Source organism: Hippopotamus amphibius, chromosome 16 (genome assembly GCF_030028045.1).
Source record: "Hippopotamus amphibius kiboko isolate mHipAmp2 chromosome 16, mHipAmp2.hap2, whole genome shotgun sequence".
NCBI lineage: Eukaryota > Metazoa > Chordata > Mammalia > Artiodactyla > Hippopotamidae > Hippopotamus > Hippopotamus amphibius.
The window spans coordinates 51,375,889-51,393,337 of NC_080201.1; the positions used below are offsets into that span (position 1 = coordinate 51,375,889).

The following is a 17,449-nucleotide window of genomic DNA, read 5'->3' on the forward strand; positions in this document are numbered from 1 at the left end:
CTCCCCAGCCTCGCTCTCTCAGCTCTCTCAGCTACAGCCTCCTTGGCCTCATGCTGTTCTCCTGAACTCTTCAAGCTCAGTCCAGCCTCAGCCTTTGCACTTGTTGTTCCCTCTGCCTAGCAACCACCACTCTTCACCTGGTGGTCTCTTCCTCATCCTTCAGGTTTCAGGTTAAATCAAAAGCCTCTATGATAGCCATCCCCTACATCATCCCCTACCTTGCTCTCCCCTCCCTCTCTCCATTCCAGCCCCACTCATCTCCATGCTGTTCCTCTACCTCTTATGTTTGTTCCTGCCTCAGAGCCTTTGCACTTGCTGTTCCTTCTGACTGGAGCACTCTTCCATCCACTTCCTTCCCTGCCTGTTCCATCTCTTTCATCAGGAAAGGCAATAGAATGTAGAGGTTAAGAGTATGGACTCTGGAGCCAGACAGCCTGGCTTCAAATTCTGGCTCTGCCACTCGTTAGCTGTGTGACCTTGAATAGGTGGCTTAACTTCTCTGTGCCCCAGTTTTCCCCTCCAACAAGATTAGCCATTTCACAGGGTTGTTACAGAGATTAGCATATGAGTTACTGTATGTCAAGCATTTAACACATAGAAGTAAATTGTATATAGATATGAATATACATATACATATGAATATACATATATGTACATATATGTTGGCTATTATTGTTCAAGCCTCAGCTCAAATGTCATCTCAATTATTACTATTTAATATTAATAAATAGTAATAATTATGCCCTCTGTTTATCTAAAACTTCTCTATGACAAACACTAGGCTTTGTGGGCAGAATTTCCTTTATTCTAAGGCTGTTCTGAAGATTACAGGTTAAGACCTGTAAAGGGTTTAGTGCAGTGTCTGGCACAGGAAAGTTCTCTCAGTTTTCCATTTCCAATTCATCCTCCTCCCCACGGCAGGGGCTGCTGCCTCAAACTGCTCAATAATAATTATTAACTATGTTTGCAAATCTTATGACACCCCTACCTCTCAATTTTTGTCTTTCTGTAAAAGAGAAAATCAGTGGTTCTCAACTTCTGCTGGGTGGTGGACCCTGTAAGAACCCTCTGTCCAGACACCTGCCACCTTTGGGCCCACCTGTGAGTACCCCCCACACCTGTAACCCTCCCAGCAACCTTTTGTTCCCGACCTTTCACATGTCACTTACTCTCTATCAGCTGTCCTCCAGAAATTGCACCAATCTTTAACTTTGGAGGGCTCATAACAATAAAACATTAAGTCAACATTTACTGAACACTTGTTGGGCGCTAACGCCTCTTAAAAACATCCTACAAATACTACCTCGTCAAATCTCCACCTTGTGAAGCTGCTCCCAATGGGGAGGCACCATCTTATTATCCGGTTTGTCAGAGGACAAAACTGAGGCACCGAGTGAAAAAGTCACACAGCCAGGGAGAGGCAGCACCGCCCGTCTGGGGGGCCCCAGGCCTAACCACTGGCCACAAAGTCTTCTGACAGACTCCCACCCTCCCCCAGGGGCCAGACTCCTACTCTTTAACGCAGATTCCCTACCCCTCCACCCTGCCTTGGGCGCCCATCGCTCACCAGCACTCGCCCAGGGTATTCCCGGCGCACAGCCACCTTCACGCCGCGGGCCTCCACGCTCACGGCGCGCGTGTAGCTCACGGTCTGGCTGCCCCGATGCTCGTTTTCCACCAGCACCCGGAAGGCGGGCAGCCCCGCGGCCTGGCCACACGAGCCGGCCAGCAGGTACGTGCAGGTGCCCATGAAGTCAAAGCGCCGGCCGTCGAAGCTCACGTAGTGCGGGTCCCCGGACGCCTGGCAGCTTCCGAAGCGGTCGGGGTAACAACCCAGGAGGCCGTTCTGGACGCGGCAGCGCTCGCCCGCCGGGCAGCCCTGTGTGTCGCTGCAGCGCACCTGCTGGGTGGCGGCGTCGCAGGTGCAGCGGCGCCGGCAATACTCATCCGCCCACACCTCCTGGCCAGGCGCGAGCGAGAGGCCCTCGAAGATGCAGCCGCAAGACGAGGCGGCCACGCAGGCGCCGCCGCTGGCCACGAAGCCCGGGAGGCAAACGCAGCCCTCGACGCACTGGCGCGCGGAGCAATTGGACGGCGCCGCGGAGGGGTTGCAGGAGGCCGGGCAGGCGGGCGCACAGAGCTCGTAGCGGCTATTGGAGGGGCAGGACAGGGCTGCGGGGACACGGGAGCGTGGGTCAGGCCAGCACAGCCGGCCCTCGAGAAACACCCAGTTGAAACATGCCAGGACTTCCCTCCCCACCCTTGTTCCTTCCTCAGAGCTCCCCATCTCAGTTAATGGCACTTCCATCCTTCTGGGTGCACAGGCCCCAAACCTCAGAGATATAGTTGACTCCCTCCCCTTTATTCACTGAACAACCAACATGTCCGTAAATCCCCTGAGCTCCATATTCAAGATCTATCCAGAATCTGCCCCCTTTTTCTTTCACCGCAGTCCCCACCCTGGTCCTGTTCACCCCAGCAGCCTCCTGCCTCGTCTCCCCTCTGCTCCCATCCTGCATCCCATCCTATTCCTCACACGCAGCCAGAGGGATCCTGTGAACACCTGAGTGTAATGACATCCCTCTCCTGCTCTGAGCCCTCTGTGGCTCCGTCCTGCTCAGGGTAAAAGCCAGTGTCCTCCTATTGGTCCATGAGGCTTCCCGTGATCCACAGTCTGTCCTCATCACCTCCCTGTCCTCATCTCCTCTAACTCTCCCTCTGGCTCACTCTGCCCCAGCCACAGTGGCCTCCTCTCTGGTCCTCACACTCCCACTTCTGGGCCTTTGCACTGGTTTTCCCCTCTGCCTTTATTAGCATTTCCTGAGAAGGCTTGTGGTTAAGAGAAGGTTACTGGAACCCAGATAGCCTGGATTCAAACCCCACCTCTCCCCTTCTTAGCTGTGCGATTGTGAGCAAACAACTCCAACCTCTCTGTGCCTCAGTTTCCCCATCAGTAGAATGGGATAATAATAGCCCCCATATTAGAAGAGTCTCGTCTGTGTAGAGATACCCCGTGTAGAGCATCATTACAAGCTCACTCTGTTGCCTAATCCTGGTCTCTGCTCCAGCAGCACCTCCTCACAAGGGCCTTCCCTGAGCACTCTCTTCACCAGCCTCCCATTTGCTCTTATCCCATGAACTCTGTTTCTTTTGCTCTCTGAAGATATTCCACATTTAACTGCTTACTGTCTGTCTCCTCTGCTAGGATTATAAATTCTGTGAGTGGGGACCTGGTCTGCCTCAAACGCGGCTGAATCTCCAGCACCACGGACAGGGCCTGGCCCACAAGAGATGCCCAGTAAATACTTTGAAAATGAATGGGTAGATAAATGAATGCACTGGTTCTTCTTTTGCACCAGGCATTGGGGAACTCGGCAGTGGTGGAGGGTGGGGTTTACTAGGCAGTGGGGACACAGCAGTGACCAAGACAAACCCCAAATGGCCTCAATGTCTCCCCTAGACTTACCCCTCTCTGGTGTCCCTGTCTCAAGCCCTGGGCCTGGCCCTGGAAGCCTCCTCCTCCTTCCTGTCCTAGCCTTTCTGCCTCCTGAACATTTCTCTGGGTGCCTCACAAGGGCAGAGACAGGTGTTTTGATCTCCACCATGCCCATCGCCAGCACGGGGTGGGGCCAGTAGGGGCTCAGGGAATGCATGTTGAATAAATGAATACAGTAAATGAATGATTCAGTGGCTATAGAGCTTGGACTTTATCTAGAAAACATTGGGGAGTCAAGGAAGAGTTTAAATGAAGAGATGTTCGCATGTCTGCTTTGGGACATCTCATGCCAAGTCTTTGTACATGCTCTTCTCTCAGCTTGGAACCCACTTTCTGACCCCTTTTTTCTATCTAGTTCCAGTCCCTCCTACAGGCTTCAGACTGGGCATCCCTTTCTCCAGGAGATCCTACTTGGCTCCCCAGACTGAGTCAGGAAGCTTCTCTGATCTCCCACAGCCCCTCTGAACTTCCCCCATCCCAGCCCTGGACATTCTGGACTGTCAATGTCTAGTGACACATCTGCTCCAACCTTAGGCTCATCGTGGGCAGAGCCTGGCCATCTTGGCCATTGCTCCGTCCCTGGCATGGTTCAGCTCCAGGTTAGACCACAGTAAATGCTCAGATACTGAGCAGATGCAAGGGTTCCCTTGCCTCCCACCATGTGCTCCCAGCCCCCACCAGGGTATCACTCACGGCAGTTGGCTAGCGGTCTCCAGTTCCCAACAGAGATGCCCAGTTCCAGACAGGCCTGGGCATAGGCGCTGAGGCCACGGCACAGGCTGGCCCGGTCCCCGTTGACCACACACAGGTCATATACACATTCCTTCAGGAAGGGCTGGGGGTCCAGGGCATCATGGCAGATGGCAAAGGGGCCACTGAGCTGGGTCAGCATGCCACAGAGGTGGCTGCCCTTGTAGTGCTGGGCCTGGTCTGCGGTGCAGGAGGGACAGTTGTCCTCGCAGCCATCCTCACACAGGTAGTCCTCGTCATCCAACTTCCAGCTATAGGCAAACTCCACAGCATTAGGAGCCTGCTCTGAGTCAGGTGTAAGGAAGTCATCAGTGGGGTCACCATTATAGTTGCCACACAGGCCGCACACTTGGCCTTGGAAGCGTGCGGGCAGGCTCAGTGCCAGGTGGGCATCCCAGTCATAGGTGACCACCAGCCCGAAGTCCAGCTCCACCACAGACCGTGTCCCACTCTGGTACACACGCAGGCGGCCCTCAGCCAGGGAGGCAGGCAGGCGTGAGCGCTGGCTGTCGATCTGCAGAGGGAGTGAGGAGGGGAGAGTCAGATCCCCGTGTGGCCTGGCCCTCAGCCCCTCACCTCCTGCCACTCGCTTCCCCGGCTCTAGCTGCATGGGAATTCCTTCGTCCTGTTAGTGCCACTGACCATGCCTCAGAATCTTTGCTCCTGCCTCCCCTGTGGCCTGAAATGTTCTTTCCCTAGATATACATGTGACTTACTTCCTCACCTCTCACAAAAACTTTGCTCAAATGTCACCATCTCAGAGAGGCCATCCCTGACCACCCTATTTTATATGGCAACTCCTCCCTACTTCTATTCCCCTTCCCTGCTTTATTTTTTTCCTATAGTGTCTAACCTTCTAAAATGTCATTTCCAAATATCTGATGTTTATCATCTCTCTAACTTGACTATGCTGTCAGCTCCATGAAGACAGGGGAGCGGCTTCATTTCCAGTGCCTAGAATAATACCTGGTAGAATAGCAGGCACTCAGTAAGTCAATAAAGCCCCTGCTGTATGCTGTATTAAATAAACATTCACTGGACTTCCCTGGTGGCACAATGGTTAAGAATCCGCCTGCCAATGCAGGTGACACAGGTTCGAGCCCTGGTCTGCAAAGATTCCACATGCCATGGAGTAACTAAGCCCATGCACTACTGAGCCTGCACCTGCACTCTAGAGTTCATGAGCCACAACTACTGAACCCACATGCCATAGCTACTGAAGCTCGTACACCTACAGCCCGTGCTCTGCAACAAGAGAAGCCACCGCAATGAGAAGCCCACGCACCGTGAGACAGAATCAAGAAGGCAGAGTAGGAGGACGTATGCTCACTCCCTCTTGCAAGAGCACCGGAATTACAACTAACTGCTGAACAATCATTGGCAGAAAGACACTGGAACTCACCATAAAAAAACACCCCACATCCAGAGACAAAGGAGAAGCCACAATGAGACAGTAGGAGGGGCGCAATCGCATTAAAATCAAATCCCATAAATGCTGGGTGGGTGACTCACAAGCTGGAAAACAGGTATACTGCAGAAGTCCACCCACTAAGTGAGGGTTCTGAGCCCCACATCAGGCTTCGTAACCTGGGGGTCCAGCAATGGGAGGAGGAATTCCCAGAGAATCAGACTTCGAAAGCCAGCGGGATTTGATTGCAGGACCTCTACAGGACTGGGGAAACAGAGACTCCACTCTTGGAGGGCACACAAAAAAGTGTGCTCACCAGGACCGAGGGGGAAGGAGCAGTGACCCCATAGGAGACTGAACCAGACCTACCTGCTGGTGTTGGAGGGTTGCCTGCAGAGGTGGGGGGCAGCTGTGGCTCACTGAGGAGACAGGGGCACTGGCAGCAGGGGTTCTGGGAAGTACTCATCGGCATGAGCCCTCCCAGAATCTGCCATTAGCCCCACCAAAGAGCCTGTAAGCTCCACTGCTGGGTAGCCTTAGGCCAAACATCCAACAAGGTGGGAACACAGCCCCACCCATTGGCAGACAAGCAGATTAAAGTGTCACAGAGCTCCACCCACCAAACCAGATTAAAGTTTTACTGAGCTCCACCCACCCAGCCCAACCCACCATCAGTCCCTCCCATCAGGAAGCACCCACGAGCCTCCTAGATAGTTTCCTCCATAAGAGAGCAGACAGCAGAATCAAGCAGTATCAGCACTATTTCATCTTGTGGAACTGAAAACCACAGCCACAGAAAGACAGAGAAAATGAAAAGGCAAAAGACTTTGTACCAGATGAAGGGACAAGATAAAACACCAGAAAAACAACTAAATGAAGAGGAGATAGGCACCCTTCCAGAAAAAGAATTCAGAATAATGATGGTGAAGATGATCCAGGACTTTGAAAAAAGACTGGATGCAAAGATCGAAAAGTTGTAAGAAAAGTTTACCAAAGACCTAGAAGAATTAAAGAACAAACAAACAGAGATATGCAACACAATAACGGAAATGAAAAATACACTAGAAGGAACCAATAGCAGATTAACTGAGGCAGAAGGGTGAATAAGTGACCTGGAAGACAGAATGGTGATAATCACTGATGTGGAAAAGAATAAAGAAAAAAGAATGAAAAGAACTGAAGACAGCCTAAGAGACCTCTGGGACAACGTTAAATGCACCAACATTCGCATTATAGGGGTCCCAGAAGGAGAAGAGAGAGAGAAAGGACCCAAGAAAATATTGGAAGAGATTATAGTTGAAAACTTCCCTAACATGGGAAAGGAAATAGCTACCCAAGTCCAGGAAGCACAGAGAGTCCCAGGCAGGATAAACCCAAGGAGAAACACACCAAGACATGTAGTCAAACTGACAAAAATTAAAGACAGAGAAAAGTTATTAAAAGCAACAAGAGAAAAACGACAAATAACATACAAGGGAACTCCCATCAGGTTAACAGCTGATTTCTCAGAAGAAATTCTGCAAGCCAGAAGGGAGTGGCACAATATATTTAAAGTGATGAAAGGGAAGAACCTACAACCAAGAATACTCTACCCAGCAAGGATCTCATTCAGATTCGACGGAGAAATAAAAAGCTTAACAGACAAGCAACAGCTAAGAGAATTCAGCACCACCAAACCAGCCCTACAACAAATGCTAAAGGAACTTCTCTAAGCAGGAAACATAAGAGAAGAAAAGGACCTACAAAAACAAAAAGAAAACAATTAAGAAAATGGTAATAGGAACATACATATCGATAATTACCTTGAATGTAAATGGACCAAAGGCACCAACCAAAAGACACAGACTGGCTGAATGGATATAAAAACAAGACCCATATATATGTTTTCTATAAGAGACTCACTGCAGACCTAGGGACACATACAGACAGAAAGTGAGGGGATGGAAAAAGATATTCCATGCAAATGGAAATCAAAAGAAAGCTGGAGTAGCAATACTCATATCAGATAAAATAGACTTTAAAATAAAAAATGTTACAAGAGACAAGAAAGGACACTACATAAAGATTGAGGGATCAATCCAAGAAGAGATAACAATTATAAATATATATGCACCCAATATAGGAGCACCTCAATACATAAGGCAAATGCTAACAACTATGAAAGAGGAAATCGACAGTACTACAATCATAGTGGGGGACTTTAACACCCCATTTACACCAATGGACAGATCATCCACACAGAAAATTAATAAGGAAACACAAGCTTTAAATGACACAATAAATCAGCTGGATTTAATAGATATCTATAGGACATTCCATCCAAAAACAGCAGATTACATATTCTTCTCGAGTGCACATGGAACATTCTCCAGGATAGATCACATTTTGGGTCATAAATCAAGCCTTGGTAAATTCAAGAAAATTGAAATTGTATCAAGCATCATTTCTGACCACAATGCTATGAGATTAGAAATCAATTACAGAAAAAAAACTGTAAAAAACACAAACACATGGAGACTAAACAATATGCTACTAAATAAGCAACAGATCACAAGAAATCAAAGAGGAAATCCAAAAATACCTAGAGACAAATGACAATGAAACATAGTGATCCAAAACCTATGGGATGCAGCAAAGGCAGTCCTAAGAGGGAAGTTTATAGCAATACAATCCTACCTCAAGAAATAAGAAAAATCCCAAATAAACAAGCTAATCTTACAACTAAAAAAATTAGAGAAAGAAGAGCAAACAAAACCCAGAGTTAGTAGATGGAGAGAAATCATAAAGATCAGAGCAGAAATAAATGAAATAGAAACAAAGGAAACAATAGCAAAAATCAATGAAACTAAAAGCTGGTTTTTTTGAGAAGATAAATAAAATTGATAAACCTCTAGCAAGACTCATCAAGATAAAGAGGGAGAGGACTCAAATCAATAAAATTAGAAATGAAACAGAAGTTACAATGGACACCACAGAAATAAAAAGTACCATAAGAGACTACTATAAGCAACTATATGCCAATAAAATGGACAACCTGGATAAAATGGACAGATTCTTAGAAAGGTATAACCTTCTAAGACTGAATCAGGAAGACATAGAAAACATGAACAGACCAATCACAAGGAATGAAATTGAAACTGTGATTAAAAATCTCCCAAAAAACAAAAAAGTCCAGGACCAGATGGATTCACAGGTGAATTTTATCAAACATTTAGAGAAGAGCTAACACCCATCCTTCTCAAACTCTTCCAAAACATTGCAGAGGAAGGAACACTCCCAAACTCATTCACCGTCACCCTGATACCAAAACCAGACAAAGATATTACAAAAAAGGAAAATTACAGACCAATATCACTGATGAATTTAGATGCAAAAATCCTCAACAAAATAGTAGCCAACAGAATCCAACAACACATTAAAAGGATCATACACCATGATCAAGTGGGGTTTATCCCTGGAATACAAGGATTCTTCAATATATGCAAATCAATCAATGTGATACAGCATATTAACAAAGTGAAGGATAAAAACCACATGATCATCTCAATAGATGCAGAAAAAGCTTTTGACAAAATTCAATGCCCATTTATGATAAAAAACTCTCCAGGGGAGAAAAAGATGGCGGCGAAGTAGAGAGACGTGGAGTGCATCCCTCTCCACAGATGCATTGGGAATGCACGGAAGGAGGCAGTCATTCCCACAGAGAACCAGCTGAATACCAGCAGACGGCCTCGGACACCGGAAAGGGCTGCGGAGAACCTGACATAGCCGGTAGGGAGGCATCTACGAGGGCTCAAAGAGGGTGAAGCGGCGGAGCTGTGGCAGACGGGAGGGAGTGAGAAACATACGGAGGGTCCGCAGCGCAGCTCAGCGTTCCCGGACCGAGACATCGATCCGCGGCTGAACGGAGGGTCCAGGAGCGGGAGCGTGGGAACCGGAGAGCTGGTTCAGGGGGAGAAACATTGTTGCCGGTAGGGTGACGGACCGAGAGGACAGGAGGGAGGAGGTCCGCGGAGAGGAGTGCCGATCCCTGAGAGCTGCCCGGCCATGATGGCGGCTGGAGGCTGCAGGCTCCCGGGCGGCGGGGAGGAGCCGCGCGCATAGCCTCTCCCTCTCTTTCTGCGCCTCTGCAACAGGCAGCGGAGAGACGCCCTGCGGGGCCACATAAGGCGCTCAGGGATAACAAGTACCCTCAGGCGCTCGGGCGGGGCTAGATTAAAACTCCTTGCAACGCCAGCAGCAGGGAGGCTGCCGAGAGAAAAAAAAAAAAAAAAAAACCAGCATCAAAAAGAAAAAACCCCGAGAGAGGCCCAACTCTAAGACTTTCTGTGTACGCCTGAGCCACCAGCGCTCTATGCAACAGGCACCTCCAAGCCTGACTGAAGCAACAGTGCGCCACTGCTCACTCCCTCCCAGGAGAAGGAGCCACTATTGCACCCTCTCCCTCCCCACACACCGAGGCTTACAGACGAACAATAAAGGAACCTCTGCTGGTCACAGAATAACGCAAAAAAAAAAAAAAACCCAAGGCAAGGAAAAGGACACTTACAGCTGAGACGCTAAGGAAACAGAAATAGTAGTATCAATACCTATTGAACTGGTCCATTCGGGGATCAGTTCTGGATTTTTTTTTTTTTTTTTTTTTTTTTTGATTTATTAAATACGATCTTAGCCCTAAGGGATCTACAAGTTTTACAACATAATTTTATAAGGATATTTTTCACTCTTTTTTTTTTTTTTTGCCTTTTAAAATACTTCTATATCTAGCTAAGTTTTTGGTAGTACGGACAAAATATCTTTCCTACTTTCCTTTCATCCCTTTCTTTTATACACTTCTATTCCTTTCTTTTTCTTTGCATATTTCCAACCACATTACGCTCTTCTGTTCCCCTTTCTTCCAGCCATTTTAAGTGTATTTTATCTTAACATACTTATAAGCAACACTATCGGTCTGCTCAGACTCCTTGCTCTATTCTCCAGATGAAGCACTGCCTTGGTATTAATATTAGGCTTTTGTCTTTATCTTAGTTCTTAGTACAGTTGTCTAATTACATTCTGAGAATCTCCATTCTCTCTGGTGGTACTCCAGCTCTTTTCTATATTTGATCCTAGCTTACAAAATCTCCCTGGATTGATGTTTGTATGTGTAGGGTGTTATTTGTTGTTTGTTTGCTTTTGCTTTTGTCTCTGATTCGTTCTGTTTCAGTTGTCAATTTCTGCTGGGTTTCTCTCTGAATATCTGATAGCACACTGGGGTTCTGTCAGGTCTTTCTAGAGCCTTATGTCCTAACGGATTCAATAATTGTGTGTCTTATACATGTATGTGTTTCCTAGACTGAATATTCGTCTAATCCAATACTTGGACATTAGTCTGAGGCTTGGACAGTCTTCTATAAACACCTCTATCACCAGGACAAGCAACCCCAAAAGCTTGGACAACCATGAGGAAACAAAGAAACACCATGCAGGCAAAGGAGCAGGAAAAAAACCCACAAGACCAAATAAATGAGGAGGAAATAGGAAAAATGCCTGAAAAAGAATTTAGAGTAATGATAGTAAAAATGATACAAAATCTCGATAACAAATTAGAGAAAGTACAAGAAACAGTTCATAAGAACTCAGAAAAACAAACAGCAATGGATAACAAAATAACTGAAATTAAAAATACTCTAGATGCTCTAACCAGCAGAATGACTGAGGCAGAAGAACGAATAAGTGAGTTGGAAGATAGAATGGAAGAAATAAACGCCACAGAGCAGGAAAAAGATAAAAAAATAAAAAGACTAGAAGACAGCCTCAGAGACCTCAGTGATAACCTTAAACGTACCAACATTCGAATTATAGGCATCCCAGAAGAAGAAGAAAACAAGAAAGGGTCTGTGAAAATATTTGAAGAGGTTCTAGTGGAAAACTTCCCCAACATGGGAAAGGAAATAATTCACCAAGTCCAAGAAGCACAGAGAGTCCCATACAGAATAAACCCAAGGAGAAATACACCAAGACACATATTAATCAAACTAACGACAATTCAACACAAAGAAAAAATATTAAAAGCAGCAAGAGAAAAGCAACAAACAACATATAAGGGAAAACCCATCAGGATAACAGCTGACCTTTCTACAGAAACTCTGCAGGCCAGAAGGGAATGGCAGGATATACTGAAAGTCCTGAAAGAGAGAAACCTACAGCCAAGAATACTTTACCCAGCAAGAATCTCATTCAGATTTGAGGGAGAAATCAAAAGTTTTCCAGACAAGCAAAAGTTAAGAGAATTCAGCACCACCAAACCAGCCTTACAACAAGTGCTAAAGGACCTTCTCTAAGTAGGAAACACAAGAAAAGGAAAACACCTACAAATACAAACCCAAAACAATTAAGAAAATGGTAATTGGAACACACATGTCAATAATCACTTTAAATGTAAATGGATTAAATGCTCCAACCAAAAGACACAGACTGGCTGAATGGATACAAAAACAAGACCCTTCTATATGCTGCCTACAAGAAACCCACTTCAGACCAAGGGATACATATAGACTGAAAGTGAAGGGATGGAAAAAGATATTCCATGCAAATGGAAGTCAAAAGAAAGCTGGAGTAGCAATACTCATATCAGACAAATTAGACTTGAAAGTAAAGACTATTAAAAGAGACAAGGAAGGGCACTACATAATGATCAAGGGATCCATCCAAGAAGAACATATCACAATGGTAAATATCTATGCCCCCAATATAGGAGCACCTCAATACATAAGGCAAATGCTAACAGCTATAAAAGGGGACATCGACAGTAACACAATTATAGTGGGAGACTTGAACACCCCACTTACATCAATGGACAGATCATCCAAACAGAAAATAAATAAAGACACACAAGCTTTAAATGACACATTAGACCATCTCGACTTAATTGATATTTATAGGACTTTCCATCCAAAAACGACAGACTACACTTTCTTCTCAAGTGCACACGGAACATTTTCCAGGATAGATCACATCCTGGGTCACAAATCAAACCTCAGCAAATTCAAGAAAATTGAAATCATATCAAGCATCTTCTCAGACCACAATGCCATGAGACTAGATATCAATTACAGGAAAAAAACTGCAAAAAATACAAACACATGGAGGCTAAACAATTCACTATTAAACAACCAAGGAATCACTACAGAAATCAAAGAGGAAATCAAAAAGTATCTAGAAACAAATGACAACGAAAACACAACAACCCAAAACCTATGGGACGCAGCAAAAGCAGTTCTAAGAGGGAAGTTTATAGCAATACAGTCCTACCTTAAGAAACAAGAAAATGATCGAATAAACAACCTAACCTTACACCTCAAACAACTAGAGAAAGAAGAACAAAGAAACCCCAAAATGAGCAGAAGGAAAGAAATCATAAAGATCAGAGCAGAAATAAATGAAAAAGAAAGGAAAGAAACCATAAGAAAAATCAATAAAACTAAAAGCTGGTTCTTTGAGAAGATTAACAAAATTGATAAACCATTAGCCAGACTCATCAAGAAAAAAAGGGAGAAGATGCAAATCAACAGAATTAGAAATGAAAAAGGAGAAGTCACAACGGACACCTCAGAAATACAAAACATCATGAGAGACTACTACAAGCAACTATATGCCAATCAATTGGATAACCTGGAAGAAATGGATACATTCTTAGAAAAATACAATCTTCCAAGACTGAACCAGGAAGAAATAGAAACCATGAACAGACCAATCACAAGTACAGAAATTGAGGCAGTGATTAAAAATCTCCCAACACACAAAAGCCCAGGACCAGATGGATTCACAGGCGAATTCTATCAAACATTTCGAGAAGAGTTAACACCTATCCTTCTCAAACTCTTCCAAAATATTGCAGAAGGCGGAGCACTCCCAAACTCATTCTATGAGGCTACCATCACCCTGATACCAAAACCAGGCAAAGATGTCACAAAAAAAGAAAACTACAGACCAATATCACTGATGAATATAGATGCAAAAATCCTCAACAAAATACTAGCTAACAGACTGCAACAGCACATTAAAAAAATCATACACCACGATCAAGTGGGGTTTATCCCTGGGATGCAAGGATTCTTCAATATACGCAAATCAATCAACGTGATACATCATATCAACAAATTGAAGGATAAAAACCATATGATCATTTCAATAGATGCAGAAAAAGCTTTTGACAAAGTTCAACATCCATTTATGATAAAAGCTCTCCAGAAAATGGGCATAGAAGGAAATTACCTCAACATCATAAAAGCCATATATGACAAACCAAAAGCCAACATTGTTCTCAATGGAGAAAAACTGGAAGAATTCCCTCTAAGAACAGGAACAAGACAAGGGTGTCCACTCTCACCACTGTTATTCAACATAGTTTTGGAAGTGTTAGCCACAGCAATCAGAGAAGAAAAAGAAATTAAAGGAATCCAAATTGGAAAAGAAGAAGTAAAATTATCACTCTTTGCAGATGACATGATACTATATATAGAAAACCCTAAAGACTCTACCAGAAAACTGCTAGCACTCATTGATGAGTTTAGTAAAGTAGCAGGATACAAAATTAATGCACAGAAATCTCTTGCATTCCTATACACGAACAACGGAAGAGCAGAAAGAGAAATTAAGGAAACTCTCCCATTCACCATTGCAACCAAAAGAATAAAATACCTAGGAATAAACCTGCCTAAGGAGGCAAAAGATCTGTATGCAGAAAACTTTAAGACATTGATGAAAGAAATCAAAGATGACATAAACAGATGGAGGGATATACCATGTTCCTGGATTGGAAGAATCAACATCGTGAAAATGACTGTACTACCCAAAGCAATTTACAGATTTAATGCAATCCCGATCAGATTACCAATGGCATTTTTCACAGAACTAGAGCAAGAAATCTTACGATTTGTATGGAAACGCAAAAGACCCCGAATAGCCAAAGCAATCTTGAGAAGGAAAAATGGAGTTGGTGGAATCAGGCTTCCTGACTTCAAACTATACTACAAGGCCATAGTGATCAAGACAGTATGGTACTGGCACAAAAATAGAAAGGAAGATCAATGGAACAGAATAGAGAACTCAGAAGTAAGCCCAAACACATATGGGCACCTTATCTTTGACAAAGGAGGCACGAGTATACAATGGAAAAAAGACAGCCTCTTCAATAAGTGGTGCTGGGAAAATTGGACAGCAACATGTAAAAGAATGAAATTAGAACACTTCCTAACACCATACACAAAAATAAACTCCAAATGGATTAAAGACCTACATGTAAGGCCAGACACTATCAAACTCCTAGAGGAAAACATAGGCAGAACACTCTTTGACATACATCAAAGCAACATCCTTTTTGACCCACCTCCTAGAATCATGGAAATAAAATCAAGAATAAACGAATGGGACCTCATGAAACTTAAAAGCTTTTGCACAGCAAAAGAAACCATAAACAAGACTAAAAGGCAACCCTCAGAATGGGAAAAAATAATTGCCTATGAAACAACGGACAAAGGATTAACCTCCAAAATATACAAGCAGCTCATGCAGCTTCATACCAAAAAAGCAAATAACCCAATCCACAAATGGGCAGAAGACCTAAATAGACATTTCTCCAAAGAAGACATACAGATGGCCAACAAACACATGAAAAGATGCTCAACATCACTCATCATCAGAGAAATGCAAGTCAAAGCCACAATGAGGTATCACCTCACACCAATCAGAATGGCCATCATCACAAAGTCTGGAAACAACAAATGTTGGAGAGGGTGTGGAGAAAAGGGAACTCTCCTGCACTGTTGGTGGGAATGTAAGTTGGTACAGCCACTATGGAAAACAATTTGGAGGTTCCTTAAAAAACTACAAATAGAACTACCATATGATCCAGTCATCCCACTCCTGGGCATATACCCAAAGAAAACCATAATCCCAAAAGAAACTTGTACCATCATGTTTATTGCAGCACTCTTTACAATAGCCAGGACATGGAAGCAACCTAAATGCCCATCAACAAATGAATGGATACAGAAGATGTGGCATATATATACAATGGAATATTACTCAGCTATAAAAAGGGATGAGATGGAGCTATATGTAATGAGGTGGATAGAACTACAATCTGTCATACAGAGTGAAGTAAGTCAGAAAGAGAAAGACAAATATTGTATGCTAACTCACATATACGGAATATAAAAATGGTACTGATGAACTCAGTGACAAGAACAGGGAAGCAGATACAGAGAATGGACTGGAGAACTCGAGGTATGGGGGGAGGCGGGGGGTGAAGGGGAAACTGAGAAGAAGCGGGAGAGTAGTACAGACATATATATACTACCACCTGTAAAATAGTCAGTGGGAAGTTGTTGTATAACAAAGGGAGTCCAACTCGAGGATGGAAGATGCCTTAGAGGACTGGGGCAGGGAGGGTGGGGGGGAATCGAGGGGGGGGCGTCAAGGAAGGGAGGGAATATGGGGATATGTGTAAAAAAAACAATTGATTGAACCTGGTGTACCCCCAAAAAAAATAAAATAAAATAATAATAAAAAAAAAAAAAAAAAAAAAAAAAAAAAAAAAAAAACTCTCCAGAAGGTGGGCAGAGAGGGAACCTCCCTCAACTTATTAGAGGCCATATATGACAAACCCACAGCAAACATCCTTCTCAATGGTGAAAAACTGGAAGCATTCCCTCTAAGATCAGGAACAAGACAAGGATGTCCACTCTCACCACTACTATTCAACATAGTTTTGGAAGTCCTTGCAACAGCAATCAGAGAAGAAAATGAAAAAAAAGGAATCCAAATTGGAAAAGAAGTAAAACTGTTACTGTTCGCAGATGACATGATACTATACATAGAAAACCCTAAAGATGCCACCAGAAAACAACTTGAGCTAATCAATGAATTTGGTAAAGTTGCAGGATACAAAATTAACACACAGAAATCTCTTGCATTTCTATACACCAACAATGAAAGATCAGAAAGAGAAATTAAGGAAACTATCCCATTCCCCATTGCAACAAAAAGAATAAAATACCTAGGAATAAACCTAACCAAGGAGGTAAAAGACCTGTTCTCAGAAAACTATAAGACACTAATGAAAAAAATCAAAGACGACACAAACAGATGGAGGGACATACCATGTTCTTGGATTGGAAGAATCAACATTGTGAAAATGACTATAGTACCCAAAGCAATTTACAGATGCAATGCAATCCTGATCAAATTACCAATGGCATTTTTCACAGAACTAGAACAAGAAATTTTACGATTTGTATGGAAACGCAAAAGACCCCGAATAGCCAAAGCAATCTTGAGAAGGAAAGACGGAGTTGGTGGAATCAGGCTTCCTGACTTCAGGCTATGCTACAAGGCTACAGTGATGAAGACAGTATGGTACTGGCACAAAAACAGAAATATAGATCAATGGAACAGGAAAGAAAGCCCAGAGACAAACTACAGTCAACTAATCTATGACAAAGGAGGCAAGGATATACAATGGAGAAAAGGCAGCCTCTTCAATAAGTGGTGATGGGAAAATTGGTCAGCTACATGTACAAGAATGAAATTAGAACACTCTTTAACACCATACACAAAAATAAACTCAAAATGGATTAAAGACCTAAATGTAAGGCCAGACACTATAAAACTCCTAAAGGAAAACATAGGAAGAACATTCTTCGACGTAAATCACAGCAAGATCTTTTTTGATCCACCCCCTAGAGTAATGGAAATAAAAACAAAAATAAATAAGTGGGACCTAATGAAACTTCAAAGCTTCAAAAAGGAAA

The 17,449-nt window shown here is 43.9% G+C and overlaps 1 protein-coding gene across 1 annotated transcript in view; it reads right to left on the bottom strand.

The window, feature by feature from the left end:
- Positions 1 to 17,449, bottom strand: part of FCGBP (Fc gamma binding protein) — a 54,299-nt gene that overhangs the window by 26,561 nt on the left and 10,289 nt on the right. Inside the window, exons 3-4 of the mRNA XM_057712083.1 lie at positions 4,190 to 4,760; positions 1,568 to 2,172 (exon numbers count right to left, since the gene is read on the bottom strand). Of these exons, the coding sequence (XP_057568066.1) occupies positions 1,568 to 2,172; positions 4,190 to 4,760 (1,176 nt within the window). The remainder of the gene's footprint in view (positions 1 to 1,567; positions 2,173 to 4,189; positions 4,761 to 17,449) is intronic.